A 16,679-nucleotide genomic window follows, 5' to 3' on the forward strand; every position below is an offset into this window, starting at 1 on the left:
TGGAGTCAAGCTATCAGACAGTTTAAAAATCCAAGTCAAGCTATCAGACAGTTTAAAAATCCAAGTCAAGCTATCAGACAGTTTAAAAATCCAAGTCAAGCTATCAGACACTGTTTTGGAGCTATCAGACAGGTTTAAAACAGCAGTCAAGCTATCAGACACTTATTTGTTAGTACTTTCTTAAGACTATTAAAGGCTGTACCATACATATATGCTAATAAGAAATGTTTTAATGAATACCACAAGCATTTTTGTTATAAATGTCACTCAAATGTAAAAAAAAAGTCATATTCCAGCATTTCTCTAAGCGTTAAAAACAAAATTCCCCATTGTGCCACTACATTTTCACCACAGCTAGTTCAAACAATGACCCCACTAAGATATCACAAAGTATGGAAACTTTTTAGTGTGGAATTTTAAAAATATAGGGCCCCAAATGTCCCTAAAATTGCAAAAATCATCACTTTCAAGCAATTTCACTTAGGGATAAAAGCAAAATCTCCCATTGTGCCACTACATTTTCACGGTCACCACAGCTAGCTCACACAATGACCCCTCTACGATATCATAAATTTTGGAGAGTTTTTACTGTGGAATTTTAAAAATATTGGGCCCCAAATGTCCCTCGAATTGCATAAATTGGCCCTTTTCAGCAAATTCACTTAGGAATAAAAAAGAAATCTCCCATTGTTCCACTAAAATTTCACCACAGTTAGCTCACACGCCTAGAGAAATGCTGGAATATGACTTTTTTTTTTTTTTTACATTTGAGTGACATTTATAACAAAAATGCTTGTGGTATTCATTAAAACATTTCTTATTAGCATATATGTTTGGTACAGCCTTTAATAGTCTTAAGAAAGTACTAACAAATAAGTGTCTGATAGCTTGACTGCTGTTTTAAACCTGTCTGATAGCTTGACTGCTGTTTTAAACCTGTCTGATAGCTCCAAAACAGTGTCTGATAGCTTGACTTGGATTTTTAAACTGTCTGATAGCTTGACTCCAGTATCAAAAGCGGGATTCAATAGCATAACACTTAGCGCTACACGCTCACGCAGGCTTTTCTTTCCAATATATAATGCGTCAAATTATTATACTGTCCCTTCAGTGAAAATTATAAGCGTTTTCTGTGGCAATCACTTATTTTACGTTGCAAGAAATAGCTGAACTGAACTCTACATACTTCCCGGGTAAAAAACAACAGCGTTCCTATCGAGCACGCGCACACCGTGCTAGAGTAGTACAGGACAGGTTGCAGAGTCCAGCTGCGCAGAATCGCACTCCCTAAAACAGCCCATCTAGCGTATCCTAGAAACCAAGGACGCGCAGCAGAGCAGGCCAAATAATAGCCGGAACGGCGACGATAACAGGGGCTACTCAATAAAGTTTGCGGGTGCACAGAGTTTACAATGAGTTCAAAACAGATGAAGAAGAAAGAGTCTGCAAACCGCTTGAACTCGGCTCAAGGAGGATCACCTACTAAAGAGTAAGTAATCTGGTAGAAACCTTTTTTTTTATCTCATATGTGCTTTACTGTATCAAAATATTACCAGCTCAGTAATAGTCTCTTGAAAACTGATTATCAAAGTATCGGTTCAAGTGTAGTAGAATAAGTACATCAATTCTACATATTCTCACATATCCAGTGACATATACATACTTTAATTCACAGTAAGGATAAGAATGAGCCTGTTTTTTATTTATTTTTTTATTTAAAGAAGCAATTAATGTATTGCAAATGGGAAGAGGTAGATAAGTAATACAGTATGGGGAAAAAAGCACTGTAAGCCATATATTTTGTGACCTGTGGGCATTGGGCTATAAAATAAATATAGAACATCAGCACTCACAGGTCATTTGCTGTCTTATGGTTTTTCATTCAGTGTTTTTATTGAATATATTTTGCTACATAAGTGTGTTTTTTACATTAGAACACATTTGTGTTGTGAATAATCTATGCTAATATGGTTTGTGAAATAATATTTAGTTTTTCATTAGTAAGTGAAGATTTAATTTTTTAGCCTCTCTGTCTCTATCATGTAATTTATATTTAATGGACACAAGTCAAATTAGAAAAAGCAGGGACATTTTTGATTTTGAAGCTTAAAGGGACATAATAATGGAATCATGCAATTCTCTTATGAGTCAAAGTATCTCCCCTGAGCAGAATATAGCCAGCAATTGTTTCCCTGACTGTGTCCTTCCTCGGAGCAGCAATGGATTGAGGTTCCTGTATGTTCTTGTAGGGTGTTAAAGACCACTATAGTGATACAATTACAAGTTCTAATCTGTTAGAGCATGTTATTGTAACACTCACAATGCTGTATGTAATGCTATGTGTTTAACCCCCACTCAGAACCAGAAGAGCACTGCAGACACAGAGTGGAAACTGTTGCTGATCCAATCAGCAGTGCTAATTGCACAGCAGAGTCATGTGACAAGTCGGCTGATTGGATCAGCATCAAACTTTCCAGTCTGATCATAAAAGTAAACTAGAATATATTTTTCTTATTGTATGCTCTGTTTTTCTTCTTTTTAACTTCATTTGACAATGATGGACCAACAGTTTGCTTCTCTATGTGATAAATCATAAAAATAAAAAGTGCAAAAGAGATTGCCATGTGTCAAAAATAGCCCAAATGATAGTGCACCTTGTTACTGAACCCTATGGGCTCAAGTCTTGCTTAAGACAGTTGGTTAAACCCATAGTTATAGTCAGCTCCTGATCAGTAATATATTGCAGGTTGCATGAGTTGAACCTAGCTGCTGCTGTGAGGCTATGCTCATATGCTGTTGCTGATTGCCACTATTGCTATGTTTAGCTCCTCTTAAAAACAAACAAAAAAAAACAAGTTTATATGAACAATGGTTTAACAAGATATGTGCCCAGGTAGGTATCAGGACATAACTAATCCAGAAGCCTGGGCGTCACTGCCGCCTTTAAATTAAACCCTGGCACTTTATTTTAGATCCCCCAAGTGCCCTTAACTCGTCTCCCCTGGCCACTGCTTGCTGTTACCACCGCAGCTAAAATTTAGCCAAGTGCAACTGAGTCCTTTCCAGGCCACTGCTGGTATCTACAAGTCTTGCTGCAAGAGAGGTTGCAGCCCCTGTCAACTAACAGCTGCCTGTTCCTGTGCTGACACAGATCTGCAGGGGCGAGAGCTGTATAGTGTAAGTGCATGTTTGAAAATGTAGGAGATTATCATCTATTGAAAAGGTGATAATCTCCTACATTTTCAAACATGCACTCTTGAAAGTATAGTGCACCTAAGACTTAGCAGTATTATTTAAAAAAAAATATATATATATATACTGTATATACCCCTCAAAATACATGTGGTATAGAAGCGAAGATATTGGTGGCGGAACTGCTTCAGGGGACACAGAAGTGAATGCCGCTGATCTCACGTTCTAATCGAACTCTGGTACTGGTGTGAAAACCCAGGCTTCTAAACTGAAAGGTGGGTGACTCGTTACAGTATCCCCATACAAGAAAGCCTAATTTCCTACCATCATGGTGGCCATCGCAGACTATTAGGGACATTAAAGTCGAGGTGGATGAAATCACAGATAACCCCTAAACAGTAAATGGGTAAATGATACACAGATGTTTTCACTGTTTATTTTATTTCCATCTCTGGAATTTAATTACATCTTAATGCATTGTGGTTGGCCATACAGTAGTCCCCTGACTGTAGAGGATTAAATCCTGGATCATGATTTATTGGTCTCTGAGGCTTGGGGATTTATTTTATTATACTTATTATGCGTTTGAATGCCAGCTTTTAGTGATATTTTTGGGGTACATAAAGCTTTGTTGTTTCTTGTTTGTTGGTTTGATATAGTTATAAATAAATTACGTATGTTTTGATCTTTAAAACTCGCTATATGGACAGGATAATCAGACCTGTTCTTTATTTCATATGTGCACATTCTCATTAGCTGAATAGGTTTTTACATTGCAGTTTGCAACTTACTAGCTGTATTTTCTTTGTATCCTGTATTCATTATGATTTTGCAGTTATTTAATTCTCTTCGCAACCCAGGACCATAATGATGTTTTATATTCTTACTCTATAGGAGGTAATAAATTCTTGAAGCAATCTGCTTCATACTAAGGTTATATCACCCCTGGCAATGGCCTCTAATTCCTTTAACCTTTTTTCCAGCCTAGTTTTGGCTCTGTATGTAAAGCGGTAATCAATTGCCTTCTAGATAATCAATAGTCTAAGTACTCACTAATGCTGATGTAGTTGAGATGAAGAACATATGGCCTTTCTGCTTATCAGTGGGGCCTTTTGCACATTACTTTTTATATTGTATTTCTAGTGGCTCTAATTTCTTCTTTAACCCTTTAATGACCACAGCACTTTTCCATTTTCTGTCCATTTGGGACCAAAGCTATTTTTACATTTTTGTGGTCTTTGTGTTTAGCTGTAATTTTCCTCTTACTCATTTACTGTACCCACACATATTATATATCGTTTTTCTCGCCATTAAATGGACTTTCCAAAGATACCATTATTTTCATCATATCTTATAATTTACTATAAAAAAATTATAAAATATGAGAAAAAAATGGAAAAAAACACACTTTTTCTAACTTTGACCCCCAAAATCTGTTACACATCTACAACCACCAAAAAACACCCATGCTAAATAGTTTCTAAATTTTGTCCTGAGTTTAGAAATACCCAATGTTTACATGTTCTTTCCTTTTTTTGCAAGTTATAGGGCAATAAATACAAGTAGCACTTTGCTATTTACAAACCATTTTTTTTTCAAGATTAGCGCTAGTTACATTGGAACCCTGATATCTGTCAGGAATCCCTGAATATCCCTTGACATGTATATATTTTTTTTTAGAAGACAACCCAAAGTATTGATCTAGGCCAATTTTGGTATATTTCATGCCACCATTTCACCGCCAAATGCGATCAAATACAAAAAATCGTTCACTTTTTCACAAATTATTTCACAAACTTTTGGTTTCTAACTGAAATTATTTACAAACAGCTTGTGCAATTATGGCATAAATGATTGTAAATTTTTATTTGGGATCCCCTTTGTTCAGAAATAGCAGACATATATGGCTTTGGCGTTGCTTTTTGGTAATTAGAAGGCTGCTAAATGCCACTGTGCACCACACGTGTATTATGCCCAGCAGTAAAGGGGTTAATTAGGGAGCATGTAGGGAGCTTTTTGGGGTAATTTTAGCTTTAGTGTAGTGTAGTAGACAACCCCAAGTAATTATCTATGCCCATTTTGGTATATTTCATGCCACCATTTCACCGCCAAATGCGATCAAATTAAAAAAAAAGTTAAATTTTTCACAATTTTAGGTTTCTCACTGAAATCATTTACAAACAGCTTATGCAATTATGGCACAAATTGTTGTAAATGCTTCTCTGGGATCCCCTTTGTTCAGAAATGGCAGACATATATGGCTTTGGCATTGCTTTTTGGTACTTAGAAGGCTGCTAAATGCCGCTGCGCATCACACGTGTATTATGGCTAGCAGTGAAGAAGTTAATTAGGTAGCTTGTAGGGAGCTTGCAGGGTTAATTTTAGCTTTAGTGTAGAGCTCAGCCTCCCACCTGAAATATCAGACCCCCTGATCCCTCCCAAACAGCTCTCTTCCCTCCCCTACCCCACAATTGTCCCCGCCATCTTAAGTACTGGCAGCAACTCTGCCAGTACTAAAATAAAATATATATTTAGGCTTTTTGGGGGGGTTTTAAGCATATTTACATATGCTGCTGTGTAGGAGCCCCCCTTAGCCCCCAACCTGACTGATCCCCCACCAAACAGCTCTCTAACCCTCCCCCTCTGCCTTAATGGCCGCCATTTTGGGTACTGGCAGCTGTCTGCCAGTACCCAGTTTAGAATAAAATAATTGCTTTTTTATTTTTTCCCCATTTTCTGTAGTGTAGCTCCCCCCCCCCACCAAAGAACAAACCCCCACCCCCTCCTAGATACCTTTGATTGTTATTTTTTTTTTAAATGTACACTTTTTTTCTGACACTTTTAGTGCTGTCTTTTCTGTAGTGTAGCGGTTCCCACCCGCTCCCGCCCCGTGCACGCGCCCGCCGTGCACGCGCGTGCGCCCGTGCGCGCCCCCATCGGCCCCGCTCCCGATCCCGCCCCCCTCTACATTACCCGGCCCATCGATGGCCGCCCACCCGCCTCTCATGTCGGCTCCCACCCACCAACGATACCGGCCATCGATGTCCGGTGCAGAGAGGGCCACAGAGTGGCTCTCTCTGCATCGGATGGCCATCTACAGTTATTGCAGGATGCCTCCATATCGAGGCATCACTGCAATAACCGGAAAGCAGCTGGAAGCGAGCAGGATCGCTTCCAGCTGCTTTCCACACCGAGGACGTGCAGGGTACGTCCTCAGGCGTTAACTGCCTTTTTTTTGAGGACGTACCCTGCACGTCCTCGGTCGTTAAGGGGTTAACCTATAAAGTTAAAGGGATATGAAACCCATTTTTTTCTTTCTTTCATGATTCAGATAGAGGGGCCGAATTATCAAGCTCTGAATGGAGCTTGATGCCCCTGTTTCCGTGCAAGCCTTCAGGCTTGCCAGAAACAGCAGTTATGAATCAGCGGTCTTTAGACTGCTGCTCCATAACTGGTCCACTTCCTCTGAGGCTGCGGTCTGCAATCCGCCCGATCCTATACGATCAGGTTGATTGACACCCCATGCTAGCGGCCGATTGGCCGCAAATCTGCAGGGGCGGCATTGCACAAGCAGTTCTGGTGAACTGCTTGTGCAATGTTAAATGCCAACAGCGTATGCAGTCGGCATTCAGCGATGTTTGTCGGGCATATTACGCTACAGCGCATCATGTCGGACAGATATTGATAAATTGGCCCCAGAGTGTGTGATTTTAAACAACTTTCTAATTTACATGTAATATACATTTTTCCTTTTTCTCTTGGTTTCATTTGTTGAAAACCAGGGAGGCAAGCTCTGGAGTGTTATGTCTGGAACACTATGGCATAAGTTTTGTAACAATGTTATTGATTTAAAAGACCACTAGATGGCAGCACTATTTCCTGTAATGTAGTGCACCAGATACATACCAAGATATCTCTTCGACAAAGAGGATGGGAACAAAGCAAATTTGATAGTAAATTGGAAACTTTTTTAAAAGTTGCATACTTTGTCTTAATCACAATAAAATCATTGGTAATGTCCTCCTATCTAAGTACTGTACATTACTCTAAACTAGGATATGACAGTTATCCAGTTCATAATATGCGTTATTTGGCTTTATGGCTCTGCTGAACTTAGTATGTGGCTCATATATTTAGTTGCTACTTCATATTATCAGTGTTACTTATCCTACTGGCTGGTGATTAAGTCTTATTTCAAGATCCTACTTATGTTAATGTGTTCTGATATACTGTATATTATACTATTTATGATTTGGGACCGAAATTGGCGCTTCTGTTTCCCCCCCATTGTAACCCCTTTATTTTGCAACTCTAGTTTAGGTGGTCCAAGAGTGGCTACTATTTTTCTTCAGAGGTTTGCTTTATATTTTAAAGGGACATAATACTCATATTCTAAATCACTTGAAACTGATACAGCATAACTGTAAAAAGCTGACAGGAAAATATCACCTGAGCATCTCTATGTAAAAAAGGAAGATATTTTACCTCACAATCTCCTCAGCTCAGCAGAGTAAGTTCTGTGTAAAAAGTTATACTTCACCTGCTCCCAGCTGCAGGTAAAAATAAAAAATAAATGAAGAAATGAACAGCAGCCAATCAGCATCAGCAGTGCTGAGGTCATGAACTCTTACTGTGATCTCATGAGATTTGACTTAACTCTCATGAGATTTCATAGTAAGCTTCCTTTACCTGATTAGGCTCATCCCCTAAGCTGTCCCAGGACAGACACACTAAAATGCTGCTTAGAAATCCTTTACAATGGGAGGTGGCTACTGAGGAACCTTTGATGTAAAATATCTTTCTTTTTTACATAGAGATGTTCAGGAGATATTTCCTAGTCAGCTTTTTACAGCTATGCTGCATCACTTTCAAGTGTTTAAACATTTGGGTATTATGGCCCTTTAATTTCTATTGTATTTTTAGGGGCTCATTAAGTATTATGTACAATTTTGAGGTTAGCACTGTAAATGAGTTTGCAGTTGTCATTTATAGTAATTAATGTAGAAAGAATTACATACATGTAAACTACTGTAATAATATGTACAGGTATATTAGGAGAATTTTCTCTGTAATTTATGGCTTGTTTGTTTCTGTTAAATGGGTATTAGAATAGAAATCATTTTTATTATTTTTGATAATTCTTTGTTATTTTGTGTAATGTTTATTTTTCATTTTGGGGTGGGTTTTTATTTTTAGATTAGGGTTTGGGCTTTCGTAAAAGAGCTAAATGCCCTTTTAAGGGCAATGCCCATACAAATGCCCTTTTCAGGGCAATAGGTAGATTTGGTTTTACTTTATTTTTATTTTGTGGGTTTGGGGGGTGGGGGTTTGTATACTGTTAGGGGGTGTTTGTTGTGTTTTGTAGCAAAAGAGCTGTTAACTTTATGGCAATGCCCTACAAAAGGCCCTTTTAAGGGCCCCCAAAAGGCCCTTTTAAGGACCCTTGGTAGTTTATTATAGATTTTTTTTATTTTGGGTGGGTTTTTTATTTTTTCAAAAGGGTATTAGAATAGGAGTAATTTTTATTATTTTGTATAATTTTGTTTGTTATTTTTTGTATTGGTAGTTTTTTTATTTTTTGTAATTATAGTGTTTTTAATTTTTTGTAATGTAAAGGTTTTAGTGTAAGGCAGCTTAGGTTTTATTTCACAGGCAAGTTTGTATTTATTTTAACTAGGTAGTTAGTAAATAGTTAATAACTATTTAACCCTTTCGTGTCAGGGCTAAAGTGCCTACATTGGAACAACTGTTCCGATGTAGACAAATTGAAACCACGCGATCGTGCACACGATCGCGAGATTTCAATTATTGGATCGCATCTGGGGGGCGTCCCTACAACCCTTGGAACGCCCTCCAGACCGCGATCAAATCCTGACAGCACAGAAGGCTTCAGGACAGCCGTTAGCTATGACGTTCTATTCCGTCATAACGGCTTTAAAGCCCAGTCTAATTATGACGGAATAGAACGGCATAACAGCTTTAAAAGGTTAATAACTAGTCTACCTAGTTAAAATAAATACAAACTTACCTGTGAAATAAAAATAAAACCTAAGCTAGCTACAATATAACTATTAGTTATATTGTAGCTAGCTTAGGTTTTATTACACAGGTAAGTTTGTTTTTAGTTTTATAGTTATTATTTAGTTAATAATTGTAACTTTAATTTAGCTCTATTTTAATTATGTTAAAGTTAGAGGGTGTTAGGGTTACGTTAGGGTTAGGTTTAGGGGTTAATATAGTTTAATTTAGGTTGTTGCGATGTGGGGGGCTGGCAGTTTAGGGGTTAATAGATTTATTTAGTGATGTGGGAGGCCAGAGGTTTAGGGGTTAATAGCTTTATTTAGTGGCGGCGATGTCGGGGAGTGGCGGAATAGGGGTTAATAGATTTATTATAGTGTGGGCGATGTTGGGGTGCAGGGGAATAGTGGTTAATAACTTTAGTATAGTGGCGGTGATATCGGTAGCGGCAGATTAGGGGTTAATATCTTTATTTAGGTGGCAACGATATCGGGAGCGGCAGATTATGGGGTTAATAACATTATGTAGGTGGCAGCTATGTTGGGGACGGCAGTTTAGGGGTGTTTAGACTCAGGGTTTATGTTAGAGTGTTTGGTTTAAACGTAACTTTTTTTCCCCATAGACATCAATGGGGCTGTGTTATGGAGCTTTTCATTCCGCAATCGCAGGTGTTCGGTTTTTTATATAACCCACTCTCCCCATTGATGTCTATGGGGGAAGCATGCACGAGTACGTCAAAACAGCGCTTGGATTATGTGCGGTATGGAGCTCAACGCAACCATATCGCACGCACAAGGCGGCTGTTTCAAAACTTTTGTTGCGTTCGTTAAATTCCCTATAGCGCGCTTTACTCGTAATCTAGGTGACTGATTTTTCCTTTTGTCCCAAGCCACTAATATTTACTATCTGGCTCTTTACAGAAAAAGTTTGCCAACCCCTGTTCCATATGGATAATTACATTTTAATTTAACCACAATATCTAAAGCATGTAATGATATTCAGAAGATAATAGTATTTTTCCTTTTTTGTCTATTTTTAAACTAGCACTCCATTCTCCAAAGTTGAATAGTTTGTAATTCTGAATTATGGAGGTATTTAAAGGGACATTGTACACTAGATTTTTCTTTAGATACATGCTTTTTTAAATGGAAAGAGTCCACAGCTGCATTCATTAGTTTTGGGAAATAAGAATCTGGCCACCAGGAGGAGGCAAAGACACCCCAGCCAAAGGCTTAAATACTCCTCCTACTCCCCTCATCCTCCAGTCATTCTTTGCCTTTCATCCCAGGAGCTTGGCAGAGAAGTGTCAGAATTTTTATTTTTTGTCTTTTTGTCTCTTATGGAGGGTAGTACTCTTCGGCATGGGACAGGAGTTTTAAGTAGTCCTGTCAGTCTCTCAGTGAGGGCTTGGGTGAAAGTTAGAGTCCGGTGATGCAGGGAGAGTCTTTCTGCGAAAACATCCCGACTCAGATTAACAGCTCCTCAAGCAATCAGAGTTGTCGAACATCGCTCCGCTGCCTGCTTTCTTCTCTCAAGTCCATGGCGGAGGCGATGCTACTATCCGTCACACTTGAAAGGCCGTGTTCCTGTTCCACGGCGTAGATTCCGGTAAGATTGTTTCATTTTACTTTATTCATCAATGTACTGTAATGTGAATGTTTTCCCGAGAGGCTACCACCTTGCAGGTCTAACTTATCATAAGGGTCTCAGTGAGTCTCTTTTAGTATCTTGGAATCGAGGGTTAATATCTCCTGAGGGGGGTTATTGAACAGGGCGGTTTATAATCATGTTTGTTATGTGATTTAACCTGCTTATGTGTGATGTTTATGGGCTCGTGGTTTGAGGCCTTTGGAAGTGATGCAGCCTTTTGGTTGGGCGTGCTTTTTTGGACTTTACGGTTCACCTTGTGTTCGGGTGTGGTTCCGTTCCGTTTTACATTTCCGTATTCCCGATCGTGTAGCGAAGGAAATTTTCTAGTCCGCAGGGGTCTGGTCATAGGAGGTGATGAGTGCCCCAGCCATTGGGGGTGTCAGGTGCCGTTTTTGTTTTTACTACTTTAGTCCATATTTATATATCCTCTATCCAGTTATGGAAGATTCTGATGCTGAGACTGTGCTAATTTCAGATTCAGTTACGAAGGATTCTGATACTGAGACTATTTTGATTTCAGATTCAGATTCTGTGTCCGGTGACGAATCCGGATAGGCCTCATTGAAACATGTCAACCAGTTTTGTTCCGTATGCCATTTAAGAGCGCCTTGTTCCTCGGGCTCAGGGAATTAAGGGACTGCTGAGCCATCCGCCTCTGGGGGTCCTGTTCTCCGAGAGGCGAGTTCCCTACAAATTCATACTTCTACACATGCGGGTAACCCAGTTTCTGATTCCTCCATGCAGGGTGGCGTGTTCCCCCCGGAGGTCACAGCACATTTTCGCTTCCACATAATGTTGGCGACTGTTTGTCTGCAGAGTCCAGACGATTTTTATTTGAGAATGTGCTTGTGCCCTATTGTCCCGGGCTTTCTGCCTTGGGGAGGGCCTCTACAGTTCTCAGCGGATGTAACTGTCTCTGAGTGTTGTGCCTTTCGTTACAGGATTGCGCGCCTTCGCGTATTGCTCAGACATGTTTTTCAGTTATTGAATGACCTTATTGTTATCAGATACGGGGATTTTCAGTCTGCTAATTGGAATGGTGTACCTCATTATACACATGGGGATGAGGTAATCTCCTGATTGTCATTTGTTTGAGATCTTTCCCAGTTTTTGAAAGATAGGGCTCCGTCTGGCTGGTCAATCTGGTAGGCCTGTGTCTTTTTGGGCATTAACCTCCGGGTTGCCTTATATTTTATTCATTTGTTTTTGTTTCCTTCGGGCCAATATATTAATTAAGTAAGAAAGCGCTTCTTTAGCGCTTTCTTACTTAATTAATTAATATATTGGTCTTATCTGTGTGCTAGTCTTAAGGGAAGGACTGGCTAGTAAGAAAGCTAGGAATCACTACTGGGCGCCATACTCAGCCTTTTTTTAACAGACTTTGTTTCCTTCGGGAACCTTCTGGGATTGATACTCTTTATTGCTTCTTCGGAAGTTGTTTTGGACATGTTAGTGGGTCTGTGAGGCGGGAAGGATTGTTTCAGTCCTTATAACCTTCAGTCATAGATGGCCGGGCAGGGGAGTTTTCTGCTGTGTCACTCTATCTGACATCTGATTTCATCGGAACCTAGAGTTTTCCTCCTCCATGTGGTGGAGGGTTGGAGAGCTTAACTTCCCTTACTGCAGTTGAGCGGTTTGGCCTTCATTTTTGGCATCTGGATTTGTCCTTTTGGGCTTGATCCAACAGCTGGTACAGGATAGCTGTCTAGCATGCGGAAGGTTTGCAGTTTGAAACCAGTTGCAGCTCTTGACACCTTGCAGGTGTACGCGTAAGCTGTTTATAGTGTATCTAGATGCAGCTCTTACTCTGTGTACTGTCTGTGTATTATAAGAGACCTTTGGGTCTTCTTCCATTGTCTCCGGGTGAGTTGGATCTCCTTTTAGGGATCTGTCTTTCCGGGTGAAGTTAACTCCCCGTGGGGACTTTGTTTAGCTCAGGGTTTTCCGGAGCTGGGTAGGCTTAGTGCCTTTCTCTTCCTTGTGTCCTCTGCTTGTGCGGAGGTGATGGGGAGACTAGCCCTGCTAGTAGGAGTTTTTTTACCTCGAGGTATCCCTTGGTTGTCCTGAGGCTTTAAGAAGTATCTTCATACGACTTTTAGCCTTGTTCCTTGGAGAGTTGGACTTTAGCTATGGGTGGTTCCTTCCTTTGGTCTGGGCTTTCGAGTTCTTCTCGCTATCCGGATTCTCTAGATATGTATCCATATCCCTTGTGTCTGGCTTTTTGGCCAGTTGGGGTGTTTAGTTCTAGGGTAAGGTTTGTCTGAACTATTAGGTGCCCGGACCTGTTTTTCTCCCTGAGACTTGCGGTTGCTGAAACTTCGCTTGGCCTTTTTCCTGACCCAGTCTTGGGTGGTTTTGGAATCTTGGATCTCAAGGCTGGTCGGGGTGTTCACACTATATAACTGTAATGACTCTCACTGCTATTCTCTAGGAATGAGAATGTAAAGGGAAGGTATTGGAGCACAACTGCAGAATGCCAAAAGTTGTATCTTGAGAGTTATGTTAATGAGTAGTATGTATCAGCTCCTTGCATATAGCACTACTGAGCACGTGCAATAGTAAGCAAGGAAGTGAATTTTAGTCTTGTGGTAAACCTTCAAGGTAAACAGAGGTGCATAAACTGGACTTAAATAAATAAGTTCACAGACAAGTAACAGTAATTCCAGTTAGGATAAATGTGCAGGTTATTTGCAACACAGAAAAACACACTGGAATTGTAATGAGATGTTGAATAGAGATCAGCAGAAGTATTAGTAAAATTCAAATGTAATACTCAAGTTAGTATAGGATTCTCCAAGTGATATAAGTTAATTAAGTAACAGTCTTACTTTGTATCCGGATTCACCTAAAGCTGAATGTCAGTGGTAGGAGATGAGCCAAGGATTCTCTTACAGCATCCGTTGCAGAGTGAGTTATGCTGCAGCCTCAGAGCTGCTGGAACACAAGCTGTAGTGGAAGAAAGGGCTCTGAGCGTGTCTGATTTATCACGCTAATGCATTAGATGTTCCGGTGATTCACTGACAGTGAGATGGTTCCGGTGTTGCGCTGCGCAGCGTGGGGGGTCGGAGCTTGGTATGCTGAAGTGAGCAGAGCGGAGGTGTTGCGGTAAGGAGTGATAGGAGACAGCCGCGGCTTTAAATGAGACAGATAGTTGTTGCCAGCGCCTGTTAGAATCACAACCGCAGTAGAGTTTAGGCAGTCCGGTACTGGAGATATCAGAAAGTGTTCAGGTTTGAACAGTATAGACTTAGGTATACTATATTTGTAATCAAAAATAGGAAAGAGCTCAGAGATCAGTAGCTTGCATGCTACAAACAAAATACTAAGCGCAGAGCGCTGTGAGGCCAGGTGTTTTATTAGTTAGGTAGGTTTAGGTAACTGAGAGCTGCTGGGTCCTAAAAGGTACAGACTCTGACATCACCCCCACCTCAAACGAGCTGTTCCACAGCTCGGGGTGCAGGACGATCCGGATGTCTCCGATGGAACAGAGACACCAGACGGGGAGCATTCAAATTGGAAGCCGGTTCCCAGGTGTCATCCTCAGGTGGATACTCTTTCCATCGAATCAGGTATTCCAACACTGAACCCCGGAATCTGGAGTCCAAGACCGAATGAACTTCGTATGAATCAGTCTCCGCCAAAGGTAGAGTAGGTGGTAGAATCAGATCAGTGTCACGAGTGGGACTGTATGGTTTGAGCAAAGATACATGAAAAGTCGGGTGGACTTTCATAGAAGGAGGCAAATCCAAGGTCACTGCATTTTCGTTTATGATTTGAATGACTGGAAAAGGTCCAATAAAACGGGAAGCCAACTTCTTGGAAGGCACTTGTAGGCGTACATTTTTTGTTGAAAGCCAAACCTTGTCACCTATGGCATACTTCGGGGGTGTTCACCTTCGGAGGTCGTAGTAATGTTTTTGGTTCCCTTGTGCCTTCTGGATATTCTGTAGGAAGCTAACAATTCATCCTTGAAACAGGAAGAGAGGGCAATAAAACGCTCTTGAGGTATGATTGAAATTGAGTTGAACTCTGTAATTGGTTTGGTGTACAACCTGGATAGAGCATCTGCTTTTCCGTTTTTGATTGCAGGACGGTATAAAATGTGAAAATCGAATCTGGCAAAAAACAAGAACCAACGGACCTGTCTGGCAGAAAGTGTCTTGTTTGATTGCAGATATTGGAGATTTTTGTGATCCGTGTAAATGGTGATGGGGAATTTTGCTCCTTTCAAATGGTGTCTCCAGTTTTCTAAAGCTCTGCGTATAGCCAATAGTTCTTTGTCCCCTATCGAGTAGTTCATTTCTGCTGGACTCATGATCTTGGAATAAAACGAAACTGGATGCAAAGGTTCAGAGAGTGATTGTCTTTGCGATAAAACTGCTCCGGTAGCGTAGTCCGAGGAATCGACTTCTAGGACAAATTGCAGATTGATATCTGGGAATCGGAGTATAGGGGCAGTTGAGAAACTGGTTTTCAGAAAATTGAAGGCTGAAGTTGCTTCTTCTGTCCAAGCAAAAGGGATAGATTTACTAGTAAGCTGAGTGAGAGGTCTGGCTATTTTTGAGAACCCCTTTATGAACTTACGGTAGTAGTTCGAGAACCCAAGAAACCTCTGCAGTTCTTTTTTGTCCTTCGGTTGTGGCCAATCTAGAAGCGTTTCGACTTTCTTGTGTTGCATACTGATATCTACTGGTGATATTTCGTAACCGAGAAAAGATATCTGTGAGCAATGGAATTGACACTTCTCCAGCTTAGCGTATAGTTTATGTACACGAAGTCGGGACAATACCCATCGAACATGTTTTTTATGTTCTGAAAGGGATTTGGAATAAATAAGGATGTCATCCAGATACACCACAACGCAGAGGTCCAGTAAATCTTGGAAAACATCGTTGATAAAATGTTGGAAAGTTGCCGGGGCATTGCAAAGGCCGAATGGCATCACAAGATAATCGAACAATCCATATCTCGTACGGAATGCTGTGAGCCATTCGTCACCTTCGCGGATACGGACTAAATTATAGGCCCCACGGAGGTCAAGTTTCGTGTATATGGTGGCATCTGAAAGGCGTTCAATCAACTCCGGAATTAGTGGGAGGGGGTATCGATTCTTCACTGTTCTTTTATTTAACACATGGTAATCTATAATAGGCCGGAGTGAGCCATCCTTATTGGTCACGAAAAACATTCCGGCCCCTGCTGGAGATGTTGAAGCTCTAATGAAGCCTTTCTTTATATTTTCGTCTAAGTAGATCTTGAGATGTTGTAATTCTGGTTGGTTCAAAGGATAAATATGCCCAAAAGGAATACTGGCTCCAGGTTGGAGTTGTATAGGGCAGTCATAGGGGCGATGAGGTGGTAGGTTCTCTGCTTCGGTTTTGCTGAATACGTCTGTAAATTCTGAGTATTCAGGAGGAATCACCGGTTGGTCTGGAGCAGTTTGTAAGAGACAATGGTTGGGGAAACAAGTATTAATGCAATAGGTAGAATTGAAATCTATTTTAGAAGAAGACCAGGTTATATGTGGTTCGTGTTGTTGCAACCAAGATATGCCCAAAACAATGGGGAAGTGTGGTGAGGGTAAGACATCAAAAGAAATGTGTTCAGTATGACCCCCACTAGACGTGACTACTAAAGGTATTGTGTGATGCGTTATGGGACCAGTGTTAACAGTAGAACCATCAATAACTCTGACAGCAAGAGGTTTTGATTTCAAAACAAGAGGAATTTTATTAGTGATGACAAGATTGGAGTCGATGAAGTTCCCAAAAGCACCAGAGTCCACGATGGCATTAGTAGGTAGTCTTTTGTGGTCCCAC

At 40.5% G+C, this 16,679-nt stretch overlaps 1 protein-coding gene across 1 annotated transcript in view; it reads left to right on the forward strand.

Annotated features, from left to right (window-relative positions):
- Nucleotides 1-1,380: 1,380 nt before the first annotated feature.
- The window catches only part of ADGB (androglobin), a 693,780-nt gene continuing 678,481 nt past the window's right edge, over nt 1,381-16,679 (forward strand). Inside the window, exon 1 of the mRNA XM_053711792.1 lies at nt 1,381-1,489. Coding sequence (XP_053567767.1) covers nt 1,413-1,489 — 77 coding nt within the window. The 5' untranslated portion in view covers nt 1,381-1,412. The remainder of the gene's footprint in view (nt 1,490-16,679) is intronic.

The sequence above is a fragment of the Bombina bombina genome, chromosome 4 (assembly GCF_027579735.1).
Source record: "Bombina bombina isolate aBomBom1 chromosome 4, aBomBom1.pri, whole genome shotgun sequence".
In the NCBI taxonomy this organism is placed as follows: domain Eukaryota; kingdom Metazoa; phylum Chordata; class Amphibia; order Anura; family Bombinatoridae; genus Bombina; species Bombina bombina.